General features: G+C 39.5%; 2 protein-coding genes and 1 long non-coding RNA gene across 7 annotated transcripts in view; 1 reads left to right on the top strand and 2 right to left on the bottom strand.

Moving 5' to 3' along the window:
* Positions 1 to 901: 901 nt before the first annotated feature.
* Positions 902 to 6,418, top strand: atxn7l2b (ataxin 7-like 2b). Of its 4 annotated transcripts, none has more exons than XM_032521415.1 (11): positions 902 to 1,078; positions 1,747 to 1,815; positions 1,908 to 2,223; positions 2,654 to 2,895; positions 3,182 to 3,264; positions 3,456 to 3,649; positions 4,093 to 4,270; positions 4,517 to 4,638; positions 4,938 to 5,582; positions 5,754 to 5,801; positions 5,904 to 6,418. In XM_032521415.1, the coding sequence occupies exons 1-10, from the start codon at positions 982 to 984 to the stop codon at positions 5,758 to 5,760; spliced, it is 1,953 nt and encodes a 650-aa protein (XP_032377306.1). In that variant the 5' UTR covers positions 902 to 981; the 3' UTR covers positions 5,761 to 5,801; positions 5,904 to 6,418. The 4 variants fall into 4 exon arrangements, with proteins under 4 accessions (XP_032377306.1, XP_032377307.1, XP_032377308.1 ...); XM_032521416.1 differs by having other exon boundaries at positions 5,754 to 5,797; XM_032521417.1 differs by having other exon boundaries at positions 4,096 to 4,270.
* A 1,573-nt stretch (positions 6,419 to 7,991) lies between these two features.
* LOC116692867 (uncharacterized) overlaps positions 7,992 to 13,276 on the bottom strand; it is a 20,897-nt gene continuing 15,612 nt past the window's right edge. Inside the window, exon 3 of the long non-coding RNA XR_004332804.1 lies at positions 7,992 to 8,615. This is a non-coding gene — a long non-coding RNA (uncharacterized LOC116692867). The remainder of the gene's footprint in view (positions 8,616 to 13,276) is intronic.
* Positions 7,992 to 13,276, bottom strand: part of amigo1 (adhesion molecule with Ig-like domain 1) — a 7,882-nt gene continuing 2,597 nt past the window's right edge. For both annotated transcript variants that reach the window (XM_032521425.1, XM_032521424.1), the window contains one exon: positions 7,992 to 13,253. In XM_032521425.1, the coding sequence (XP_032377316.1) occupies positions 12,270 to 13,253 (984 nt within the window). In that variant the 3' untranslated portion in view covers positions 7,992 to 12,269. The remainder of the gene's footprint in view (positions 13,254 to 13,276) is intronic.

Here is a 13,276-nt window from a genome sequence, read left to right on the forward strand (position 1 = left end):
GTGTGTGTGTGTGTGTGTGTGTGTGTGTGTGTGTGTGAAGAGATTCAAAGGTGCTTTCTATGGTAATTTCTACAGTGAAGAATCGAGATATTTTTTTTTCTCAAACAGAGCACATTTTAAGTCCGATGGAAGTTGTCTGCGACCGGCACAATATTCCCCATATTTTGACCAATGTATGAAGAGTGTAGAGAGTCATTTTTGGAAAAATTTCAGAGAATCGTAGTATTGCAGCCCCCTCTGTCCTCCCCTCTAACTTTCACCATTCCGGCTACATACACATACATTAGAAAATCTGAAACAGTCTGAAAACTGGGCAATACATAAACTGATATTTTGGAGAACCGTTATATCTGATTGCCCATTCAGCTCAATGAACGCCAAAGTCTTGTCTTTGCTTTAAACTTTTAATTATGTTTCTACGTTAAAGTATGGCGATACAGCATGGCCCCAAACAGGTGTCATTTTGAGCGATGTTGAGCGATTTCCCGAAGATTTCCCATCAAAGTCTATGTGAACTTTTGCGCCGCTTTTTTGCACACCATTCCCGATCATTAAACACGTTTTTATGTATTTTGTGTGCACGTGTTTGCAACACTCCGTGACTAGTAGCGGGACAAAAATGTGGCGGAAGATGAAGAATAAGTATGAGCAATGTGCACACTGAATGAATGACCACTGCCGTCTCAATAATCTCACAAAGTATTAAAACTAGCAGAAAAAAAATCTAGAGTGAGCTCACTCTAGTGTCTAGATTTTTTTTCTGCTAGTTTTATTATACTTTGAGTTTATTAGTTATTCTTGTAGTAATATTTGCGATGGACCTTCACTGTTCATGTGAGGACCAAGGGAATCGATATTTGTAATCATAAGATGTCCTTTATATGTACACGGCGACCACACAGTTTCGCGGCCGCGAGCTTCGTGACGCGAATGTGATGCGCGTGAACTGACGGATCACCTCGTCAACGCGCAGGAGCAGCAATGGCCGCTTTGGATCGGCGAAATCCTAATCTCGACGATTTTGTCGGATTAAACTGGAGTAGTTGGGTAAATAGGGTGAATATTTTACCTTCTGACGGTGAGTCGCACTCCCTGCCCCGGACCTGTTCTTCATCATGTCATGGGGCCCATGTCCTGTGATTTATTTGTTGTTAACGTTACATACACATAGAGCGGCATAAAGGGCGACCCAAACAAAAGACCCGCTGGGTCCTAGTGCAGGGTGGGTTTGCTAGGAATGTTAACTGGCAAGTGGCAACATACAAACAAACTAATTACATAATTGTATTGTTGGTATTTTGTACTGTAATGATAAATCATTATCTAGTAAATCCAACGCGGACTTCTTAACTGTGGACAGGTAAATGCACCGTTAGCAGCTACGATCCCACCTAACGTTAACAACAACAACAACAACAACTCTGACGTTAATGTCACTTAAGTAGGATTTGACCAGTTTTCTAACCGCAAAATGTACTGGTCAACAGCTGCAAGTTGACCACTGAACACGAGAGTTGCTGGCAGTGAGTGTATATTAGGAGTGGTTTTAAGAAGCGAAATGTATTTGGTTTATTTAAATTTAGTAAAGTCCTTTGAAACGCCCTCTAATCTGGGACACGGACTGATTTAAACGACCAGTTCCGGGTTTTACTCAGCTAAGATATCATTAAACCTGCTTCTTGTAAAATGCTAGAGGAATGTCCCATCCCAATACGTTATGCGTACTTGTTTTTGCCTTTCATGCAGCTGGTTCTATTGAAGACAGCAGCAAGTATGGGAGCAACCGCTCTGAGACCATGACCCTCAGGAAAGAAGGTGACTCATGAAACCCAATTAGTCCGAGTGCTTTAGCATCACCTCAGGTTCATGTAATTCATGATAACTCCATTTTGTATCCTCCTCCACAGATATGCACACATTTGGTAAATGGCCAGCACACGATGAGATCTATCTGGTGGTGTGCAGCCACTGTGGACAGGTGGTGAAGCCTCAAGCCTTTGAGAAGCACTGTGAGAGGCGGCATGGTCCTCTCACTAAGATGTGTGCACAGTCTTCTACTTTGGTTCCACAGCAGCAACCTTGCCCTCCTCGTCCTCCTTTGAATCATTCCTCTTCTGGAGAGAGGCAGAAAGATGGCAGATGTCATGAAGCCAGTGCCCCTGCCTCAGCAGCATCCCCAGTACACCAGCACAGGCCTAGCAAGGCCCAGAAGGAGACAGTGAGGTACTGTTGAAGATTGTTTATACCATAGAAATGCAGGAAAAGTGTATTATCCTGTTATTCGAGAGGATTTTTTAAAATTGCCCAGTTTGCATCCTTTTTATTTTTAATTTTTTTATTGTTGCTTTTTTTAATCTAACTAAAGCTATGAGAAGGCATATGTGGATTTAGAGTTGAAATCGAATGCAGTAATTCTTTGTTTATTTACAACTTCCAATATGTCACTGACCCAGCTGGCAGAGCGTCAAAGAATCCATGTACACAAAGAACTACGTCTAACATGCAAAATGCTTTGCAATATGATCATAGTTAGAAACCGTTTTTATGTCACATGGAACTTGGATAAACCAGAATTTAGTCACCTATTGTATCTAATGTCTGACATGCATAAATCTTTTAATTTTGAAGTTTACTTCTCTAACGACGTCTGCAGTTTTCCTTCAGTGGAGAAGGTCCCTCAGGAGAATGCTCCCTTCCCACACCACTCCTCATTCTCGCCTCGCCCCAGGGTCCCTCCATGGCACTCAGGACCCCTGCCCCCTGGCTACTGTTCCTCCTCCTCTTCACCGTCAGAGAGAACCTCAGTGCAGAAGCCCACAGCTGGGCAGTGCAGTGAGTCTCCCAGTCCTCTGCGGGGAACGAGAACCTACAGCCGAGTTTACAAAAACACCAATAGTAAGTCTTCTATTTGTACATCTGCTGTTTCTTCCCCTGCTGCTTTTCTAGCATGTCTCCTAACGGTCAATGAACTTTAAGTGTATTAACCTGGGTATGATATGTTGTATGCCACAGTGTTTTACATTATAGTATAAATAGATTGTATGCATAATAGTTGCCTATTATTTTCTTCTGGAAAAATGATCATATAGTGGTTTGTAACCTCCCCACCAGCATGGATCACGTTGACTGTACGTGTCCTGCTGATGCTCACTGACTACTGTGTTTCTTTACTTTCCTATAGAGAAAGAATGTGACCTGAACAAACAGTGCAGAGTTCTGGAGCCAGAGGGAAAGAAGCTGTGCAGCCAGGAGCGTATATGCAATGTAAACTCTCAGTGCTTTTGTCCAATATTGTTACCCGTATCTTTATTGTTGTTCATTATTAACAGAGATATGTGTCTTTTGTCGTAGAGGGTGCATTATTTACTCTATACAAAAACGTAGAAGATTATTTTATTCAATTATCCTTTGTTTGGGATGTCTTTTTTTGCTCTTGTGCTGTTCTCTCTATACAGACTGATTCCATCCACCAGCAGCAGAAAGCATCGAGAAGGACTAAGACCTTTGATCAGTCGGCAGAGGAGCAGAAAACACTCTGCACAGGTCGAGATATAGAGCAGCTCCTTGTCAAATCAAAAGACAAAGAGCAACACCTGGAAGCCTTTAAAGAGAAAATAACTCAAAGCAGTAAATACTGTCACATTCTCAGGTATGAAATATGATTTGTTTTTCAAATTAAAAAAGTTAATTTTATTCAACAAAATACCCCTTGAGTAATCATTACAAATTGTTGCCAGAGATAAAGTTGTAACTCTCTAAATCGTGGGTTGAGATTAACAATGGCACAATGACATGAAAGCTAAACAACATAATTACATACTTACAGTGTTGTGTAGTGATGCAAAGTAATGGCATGTTGTAGGACAGCAGATCTCCAAATGTACATGTGGTTACATGTAGAGCACAGCTTACCTGCACCTTAACACAATAGGTAAAAGTGGCAAATATGAAAAGCATAGAAAATAAACAATAATTGTGTTGATCGGACAAAACATCAATTCATTTGAAAAATACATGTTCTGAATGGTAGTGTTGGAGATGGTACCATTTTGATGTTAATGTGTTTCTCTTTGTATTCTCTTGCCTTCCTAGCAGGTCTGGGGAACCATCAGAAACCATTCCAGAAGTGGAAGGTGACAGCACTGTAGAAGTGCAGGCACAGCCTCAAAATCCCTTCAACCAAAGTCTGCTGTCAGGCGAGGAGAGTGACTATGAGCAGGAGGAAGCCACAGACCTGCCTGCCACACCGTGGCACCCAAAACCAGTCAGGGTGAGTGCAGAAGTAGTTTTATATGATTGTTTAAGTGGAAGAAATGTCATTTTAAGTAGTCGTGATGTATAGATTTTGAGATTGAAGAGCATCGGGCTAATTAAGTTTCCTTTTCTCAATTAAAATAAAAAACAACAGGTGGGGCTCATTGCATTTGACAATGAATTATTTTTAAACATGTTGTTTACACCTCATAAAAGGACACATTAGTGTGTCTGTATTTATCAAACTGTTTCTGTTCTGTAGCTATGCACTTTTGGTTGCCGCACATTGGGCTGCAGTATCTTCACCTTTGATCGCCGTTTACAACACCTGCGGTTTGCCCTCAGTGCCATGCTGGAGCACCATGTCAGCACACATTTGTGGAAGTGAGTATTACTACTGTAAACTATCGAAATATGTCTTATTATAGCAGGTTTCAAAGGCTCCGGCTGACGCCCAAAAAAGCCTGCACACAGCAAAATAATAACAAAAGGGAAAATACAGGCAGAAGGCAGAGTCTTCGCAATACAGACACTGCCACTTCTAGTGGGTCATAAGGGATGATTGAGAGGGGTCAGCCTTTGGATAATCTGTTTTATAACGAAATGATGCTACAGTTGATCCAACAGAACCGGGTTCAGGGTAAATGAAAATATCTTGGATGTTCTGCTTCTTTTACTTACAGGAAAATGCCGCAAGTATCATCAGGTCTCAGGTCAAGTCATGTAACAGCTCCAACTGTAGGATCACCGGTCAGGACTAGGGTCAGACCCTCCAACTCAACTGGCTCCCTCAGCCTTGAGTCTACCTCACAACTGGAAACCAAAACCGGTCAGCACAACTCTCCCAGTAACAAACTGCCTTCTTCCATTACATCTGCAAGACTTGGGCCTGGCCAACGACGCAACCCTGTTGGGCGAGGAAGCAAGGCTCGACTGAGGGAGGAGGGGCTTATGCAAGATGCAAGCGCAGCGCAGAAAGCTGCCAAGCTGTCACACAGCAGTGAGAACAAATCCTCCAAATACATCAGGGATCCTCCCCTCAATGAGAAGGGCCAGCCACACGTCCCCTCCTCTCAAGGACAAATAAATGGTACCTGCTCATATAGCAAAAAGCCATGTCCTCCTCTACACCGCCCCACCCGCAGCAGTAGGAGGCCCCCAGGCATTAAGCAGAAGGTGGCAGGCCACAAACAAAAGAGTCTTGCCCAAAAGCGCAAAGGCAGCAATGAGTCACCCTCCCTTGGCTCCTCACTATCCAGAACTTCCAAGTGTGAACACTCAGGGACGCCCATGCTTTGGCCTTGGAGAAAAAATCAGACTCCTGAAGAGTGAGTAGACTAGTTAGCAGTGACATGTAATACTGTAGTTTGCCGACCATCAATGTTTTGTTGATGATGTGGATAAATCCCTTTAAGCCTAAAATGAACTGAATGAACTGTATGTTTTAACAACATTGAATGCATTAGTAGGTGACAGTTGTTTACCTCTTATCTTCACAGCCAATAAAGAAGACAGCCTTAAAAAGACCACCTGGAACCACTAAGTAAGTAATGTCACTCCTCACCCCCCTTTTTTGACAAATGTTATCTAAATAATGCAACGCCAACATGCAAAACTATTCCTGACAACTTTTCTCTTCTCCACATAAGGAGGAAGCCCGACAATGATCCAGTCACGCATTTAATCACACGCTGAGATGTTCTTCCAGTTCTCCCTGCTCAGCTCGCGCGCCAGATGTGGGGTTGTTTTCCAGCTGGGGATCTGTTGCTTTTTTTACAAGTAGCGTATCTTCCCTTAGCAACAGCCCGGTTGGATGGTGCATTCATCAACCGGCAGTTTAACCCTTTAGCCGCTGGCGTAGGTTGGTGCATTTTCGAACTAGTCGTGTGTGTGTGTGTGTGTGTGTGTGTGTGTGTGTGTGTGTGTGTGTGTGTGTGTGTGTGTGTGTGTGTGTGTATTAGTTTATGTCTTCACATTTTTATGCACAGACATCATGAAAAAGATATTTGTCTGCATGTTACCGTCTGTGTTTTTGCAAAAAGGCTATTTTTCTAAGTGTCTCAGTTTAACTGTGTAAGAATGTACAAATACCTCAATCTACTCATCATGCTGCTAAAGTAAAAAGTAATTTCATTAAAAACAATAAAAAAAATATTGAATCCTTTTTTGATGTGTTTAGTTTACTCATTAAACTCATTTACTCAAACTGAAAATTGGCCGATGCATTTGAAAGTTTTTCTCATTGTCCCAATTGCTGCTTCAAACACTGGTGCTATCCATTATTTTGGAAAAATTAGTTCCAAGTAGTCGAGCAGAAAGCATTGTTTTGTCCCTATTAAATTAGGTAGACTAGGCTTAAAATTCTTATAAAAATAAAATAACTGCTTCATTTACGTTTCAGTGTATGCAAGCATCACAGTTCTGTGTGTGTGTATGTATGTATGTATGTATATGTATATATGTATACATATGTGTATGTACAGTATGTGTGTATGTATATATATGTGTATGAATGTATGTGTGTGTGTGTATGTATATATATATATATATATATTGTATGTATATATATATATATATATATATATATATATATATGTATATATGTATTATATTATGTATTTTAGTATATATATATATGTATATATTATATATATACTATAAATATTATGTATATATAATATATATATACACACACACGTATAAAGAAGGAGGGTGGGGGTAAGCTATCCAATCGGACCCGGGAACTAGGTGTAGATTTGTAATACAATGTGGGACAGTGTACCTCATTTTTAATTCTGTGTGTAGCAGTGATACAGTGCGCATTTTTTTATACTTTTATAGTGAAAAAACTTCAGTTATTCAAAATTGTTTTTAAAAATAAGTGTTATGCTTAGTTTTGAAGTTTAGATTCCTACATCAAAAGTCGTTTAATATGGACAATTTGAAAAAAATGAACACATTTTCTATTTGTACACTTGTATAAAACACTTAAAATAAACAGGCTAAATAATCTGTTTAAAGTTGTCAACTCTGTTGATTAGCAATAGTTTTTACATACAGTATACAGGTCACTACCTAATTCTACCACTAGATGGTGGTATGCCATAAATGTTCTCAGAAAAAGCAGCATGATGAATCTTTAGCTTTTCCACCAAGTTGTATAAGCACAGATTGTAAATATTGTGGTCATGTGCAAGTAATATAAATCTTAAACCTGTTCATGATAAACAGTTATAATTTGCAGGAAGTTTATACGTGGCACATGATCCGTGCAGATAGAATAGAATAGAATAGAATGCCTTTATTGTCATTATACACAAGTACACGGTACTTCTGCAACGAGATTAAAGCAATCCCTTTGCAGTGTTGACACAAAAAAAATATAAGAATATAACAGTATAAAATATAACAGTATAAAATATCAAAAATATAAAGTCAAAGATATAAAGTGTAGAGGTGTATGGGACTTGCCATACACCTCTTACATGAAATGTAGCTTAAATGTAATTACTAATCAAGGAAATGCATGGCGTTCTAGTACCCCCAAATGGTAACTCTATATCTATTGTGTATGTAACAGTCATAGAAATGTTGGCCCAATGTCACCGCTTTGACCTTCAAACACTCCATGAGTTATCATCCACAAAGATTTTGAAGCAAATGAAAACAGGATCATGTCACAGGTGATTTCTGGAAATAGTAAGAGACAACAGTAAGAATGGAGTCCGAACAATTTGTAAATCTTCATCTTTTATTAAGTCAAATGATCAGCAACTCTTTATCTTTAATGCCTACTAGGTTACACCAACCTGCAGTCAGAGAAGCTATTAAGCGAACCATGCAAAGCCATTCCACTCTAGCTGCAAGACCTTTCTGATTTTATGGCAGTGACCAACCAGCTCATCTTTGAACCAGTGGTCAATCAACTCAGTGCTTTTAACGTTGTTAAAATCTCCATTCTTGTCCTGTGGACACTTGTAGTTGCACACTGTTAAAGCAGCAAGCTTTAAGCCTGACCACCTCAGGGATGTTTCCGTAATTACGTTTTCTACATAGATGAATGGAGATGGATGTATTTCAGGCAGAAACCACTCCCTTCCCTGATCTGTGAGAACTGATCATTAAGAGAACAGCAAATGGAAACTGGCCTGCAAACTGCACCGATCTCAAACCTTATTTGTATTATTGATGCTGCAAATGTGAAAAGATTTGTATATTGTATTACATTAGAACTTAAAACTGACCTAGTCCTGAGAAGTTTTATTTACCCTCTGACTTCAAATCCATTCAAGACCCAGAGTGTATCAGGAATCCATTGTTGTGGGTAGAGAGATCTTTTAATTTTCCAACATTCCCGGCTTCTTTTTTTTTTTTTTATATTCTTTCGACATTTCTTGAAGACAAAAACGTTTGCTTTAATTGTTGTATACGTTTGAGAACTCACCTTTGACTCCATACTTCACCCAAAATAGCCACCAATCTGATTAAGCACTGTGCTTTCATATGGCTTTATGATGACTGAAAATAACCGGTGGCTACATACTCACTGCCCATAAGGATGTATATCAAATGTTTCAAAATTGACACTCCTCCTGTGCAGTTTTTCATACATTTGTCAATAAAAAATTAAACCCCACCCCACTTAAAAAATAAACATTTATGGTTGAAACAACTAACAGTAGCACAGTGGCAGACAAAATGCAAACTAATCAACAACATCAGAATATACAAGAATACATTTAGTACACTGGTAGAACATAGCAGTACACAATTTATCAATACTGAACACAGAAAAGTGAGTCTTAATACATATGTATGTACTGTATATATATATATATATATATATATATATATATAGGAATATATATATATATATATAGGAATATATATATATATGGGAATGCAGATTTGTTTTTGGAGAGAAGCCACTCTTCCCAACTATATTAGGACTTTCGCAATGAACTTAAAAAAAACTGTAAAAAACTTAAAACTTTAGAGGAGAAGACCATGGCAGATTTATCTTGATTTACACTAGGGTAATGGGGGGCAAACACATGCTATTCCTGGATGGTTTGGCAGTTCAATGTGTGCTATAAAACAGCCGTAATATATGTGTATGATTTTAGATTTTAGCCATTTTAGATTCTGTGACGTGACATTAGCTTCTCATGCTGCCTTGAATGGCCAGGGTTTGAAATCCGAGAGGTTTTAGACTGATCCCATGTTGAGAAAGCAGGGAACAGCATGCATATTTCAATTCTCGAGGACAACATTTTGGGGCTGGATCCCTAAAAATGGGATAGATTCTTTACTGATTGCAGCCAGTCAGCAGTAGTGCTAAATGTGGCTTTATTTTAATGCGTCTTGTGGTGTTTTTGCTATTTTCCACCTGGTATACCTCATACGTGAGAGAGTGGAATGATTCACACACACCACCTCTCTGATAAGTGTGACTTCCTTTTTCACCCACACACAGAAGATGTTGCATTGCACACTGCATCTGTGAATTTAACATCAATTTTGCGTAGAAACCTATTGCGCTCAGAAATGTATATCTTCACATTTGAGCACTATACTGATATTTAATTGCAAGACGTATGTGATTCTACATATCTGTGTTTTCTAATATATACTGTGGTGTTGATGTGGAAAACTAAAAGGCAATCAGGAATCAATTTGAACATATTTTTTTCCAATCATGGTGGGAGAGCCAATGTTCAATGAAAGCTCCAGGCATTAAATATACAAACACTCATAAACAAATTAGAGCCTGCTTATTCATTGCTTGGTTGAATAATTGCTTTTAAGTCAGGGCAGCCTCGTAATGACAGAGGTAAAGCAAATACATCTGGGCTGAATTGAGGCTGTCATTGTACAGGGAGCCAAAGAGAATGGCTTTGTGTTGCTGTGACTCATGTTAACACACCTATCCCCTTCTGCTCAGAGAGACAAAGACATGTAGAACAGAGGGAAGCTGCATCCCATCAAAAGATGCAATTAGCATTTAAGCAGGGATAGGCTTTTTGCATTATGACACAAACACTGCACAGTTTAATGAAATGACTCTTTCTTGTTAATGCCTGTTTTAAACCTTATTAATATAATATGCACAGCATATGAGGTGTCTTGCACGGAAAATTCACAATATATTAAATTGTAATTGTATTCTATAGAATAATTGCATCTTCAGAAGATCACAATGTGTTACATTAGGTTACCTGTCAGAAGCTACAAACTATAAAACCAGCTCTATACTGTCAAATAATGTACAGCCTCATCAGCAATACTCTTGGTCTTTTGGAAGAGCCCTTTAGGTTTTATTATGTGGCACACTAATGTTTACCAGCTAATACACTGTACAGCTTTTACTACCACAGGGCAAACCAGTCCAACACTTCTTAAATTATTGTCCATCTGAGCAAATACTTAAATCTACAACATAATTTGTGACATATAAATACACCAAGGTTTATGTTTTCTTTGAGCATTTGAGCAAGTTTCTTTTAACTTCAAATTTATATTGTTCATTTCACTGTTTTCACTGCAATACGTTCTTCTGCTACTGATATTTGCATTAGTCATAATCGTCTTATGATAATTTTTAATTTTATATTGCACATACTTTATATTGCACATATTTATACAGTTTCTCTTTTCACTTGTCTTCTGTTTCTTTTTCTTTTTTCGGAGCCTTGCAACGTAATCTTGCTCAACTGTATATTGTGAAGTTAAATGACAAGAAAGTCTGTCTAAGTCTAAGCAATGTTCGGGATTTAGTGTAAGGAGTACATTTTACATACAGGAAAGAAAAAGAAAAAAACTTGAGCTGGCAGCTTTGAGCTTGGTATTTAACTTCCTGCTAGTGTGACTGAGAGAAACAAATGCTATAACTTTGCCAATAGGATGAGTCAAACTCTGCAGTACCTCATTAGTCTATTAGTCCTCGTAAAAACCATGTCACCTGTCTATAAAAAATTGAGACAACATGTTGATATCCAGTCAAGACAAAATACTTCCCTGCATCTAATATGTGTATCTGCTGGAGGAGTAACATGTTTTTAATTGTGTAAGGCTTCTTTTGGGTTATACTGTAGATGTGCAAGAACTAAGAGGCAACTATTTTGATAAACTATTCATATGTAAGCAATGTTCTGCCTTGAGCAGGTTAACTCATTTATACCATACCTCTTTGTAAATTGATCCCCATAGCTTTCTCCTGTATCGCTACACATATGTCTCTGAATATAAAAAAAGATTGGTCTGATGAACTATATGAGTGTTAGTAATGACTTGTAATGGCCTCTTAATATAATGTTTGTGCTACTGCTTTCTCAATGACTAAACATCTGATGAATGCACCTTTTCTTTATCCTACTTAAAGACTTAAAGATCAGTACAGATCAGCTTGAGACCTCATGTAATGTGGATTTATGGCATGCTGTTTATCTATAGTGTCTCAAGGTTAACAACAGATTAATTTATAGGCTTGTGATGGCGTCTCTGTCCGTCTATGTCCCTGTGTTGATAGAGGATGGGTAAATGTATCTATGCTCTAATGTTTTAGGTAAGATGCAATCTATTCTAGTCCTTGTCATAAATACAATTATGAGTCAAATCTAATTTAAACCTGTGCATTGTATCATATGTTATTTCCCACACTTTAGCAGTTTAATGGATCACTTCCTGAGTGCTGATATCAACAATATATCATCTACGTTTTGCTCTCATAAGACTTCAGTAGTTTCCACTGTTCATGTACACTGCCGTTCCTTCACAGTATGAATATTAATTGCTACAGATTAAAATGCTGGAAAAGTCCTGCTTATTGTCAAGAAGACAGTTTGTTTTTGTAATCCCTTTGAGATAATTATTTCCACTTGCCAGCAACTACAGATGAACATCCCTCCTCTGTTCCCTCCCAAAAGGTCACAATCACAGTTGCATTAACTAAATCAATGGCTCACTAACCATTTACATCCTGTTGTGTGGCATCCATCCTATTTGCTGGTCTCATCTCAGACCACCATTGGAGTGTCTGAAAAGACGGAGCTGATGGACTCTGCTACTGACTTCTTTCTCTTTCCCTTCATAAGAGAACCATCCTCTGCATCCAGATCATCCTCATCCCCATTGGGGTTCAGCTTGCCATTCTGGCCCTGTGATTCCTTGGAGTCTATAAACGCCACGTGCCTGTTCAGCTCGGCCTTGAGCGCTGGGTCCTCGTGGGTTGGTGTCACGCTGAGCATGGATGAGTGGATGCTGTCCTCACCCCGAGCCTTACCTTTATTGGGGCAGCAGAAGCAGCGACATGGTGTCAGGTAAAGATACATGAGCACCAGCACCACACTGGCCAGACAGCCCACCAAGGTGGTGTACGCTGTGTTCAGGGTCTCTCCGCCACCGTTCATGGTGAAGTTGTGAACCTTCAGCACCACATAGATCGTCTCATTGAAGCCCTCGCTCATTGCAATGCAAGTGTAGGTACCAGAGTCATCATTTCTGATCGAGCTAATCTGCAAACTCCCATCTGGCAAGACTTTGGCTGTCTGGTTGCTTCCAGGTGTCACCACCACATTCCCAGGCATCATCCAGGTCTTTACCATGTTCCTGTGTTTGGTGTCACAGCTAAGGATCAGCCTCTGCTCCAGAAAAGCCTCTTCATCTGCCTCCTTAAAAGTGCTGCAGTTCATATGGTCATCGCTGAGATCAAAAACACCTACTTCGGTTTTTTGCGGGCCAGGCAGAATACACGTGTAGTCGCCTTTGAAATCCACAGCGGAGTTGAGCTTTCGAATGTACCAATGGGCGAGGAGAGTGTAGAGATCACAGTGACACTGCAGAGGGTTATTGTGGAAGTAGAGGCCATTTTTAATCCAGGCAGGCAGCACCTGGAGCTCATCAATGGGTAATATTTTGATCTTGTTGGAGGACACATCCAAGAGACTAAGCTTCTCCAGGCGAGACTTTTCCTTGACCAGCTCCACAGGGAAACGGGAGATTTGGTTCTGGCTAAGGTAGAGCT

This window comes from Etheostoma spectabile, chromosome 7 (genome assembly GCF_008692095.1).
Source record: "Etheostoma spectabile isolate EspeVRDwgs_2016 chromosome 7, UIUC_Espe_1.0, whole genome shotgun sequence".
Classification (NCBI taxonomy): Eukaryota; Metazoa; Chordata; class Actinopteri; order Perciformes; family Percidae; genus Etheostoma; species Etheostoma spectabile.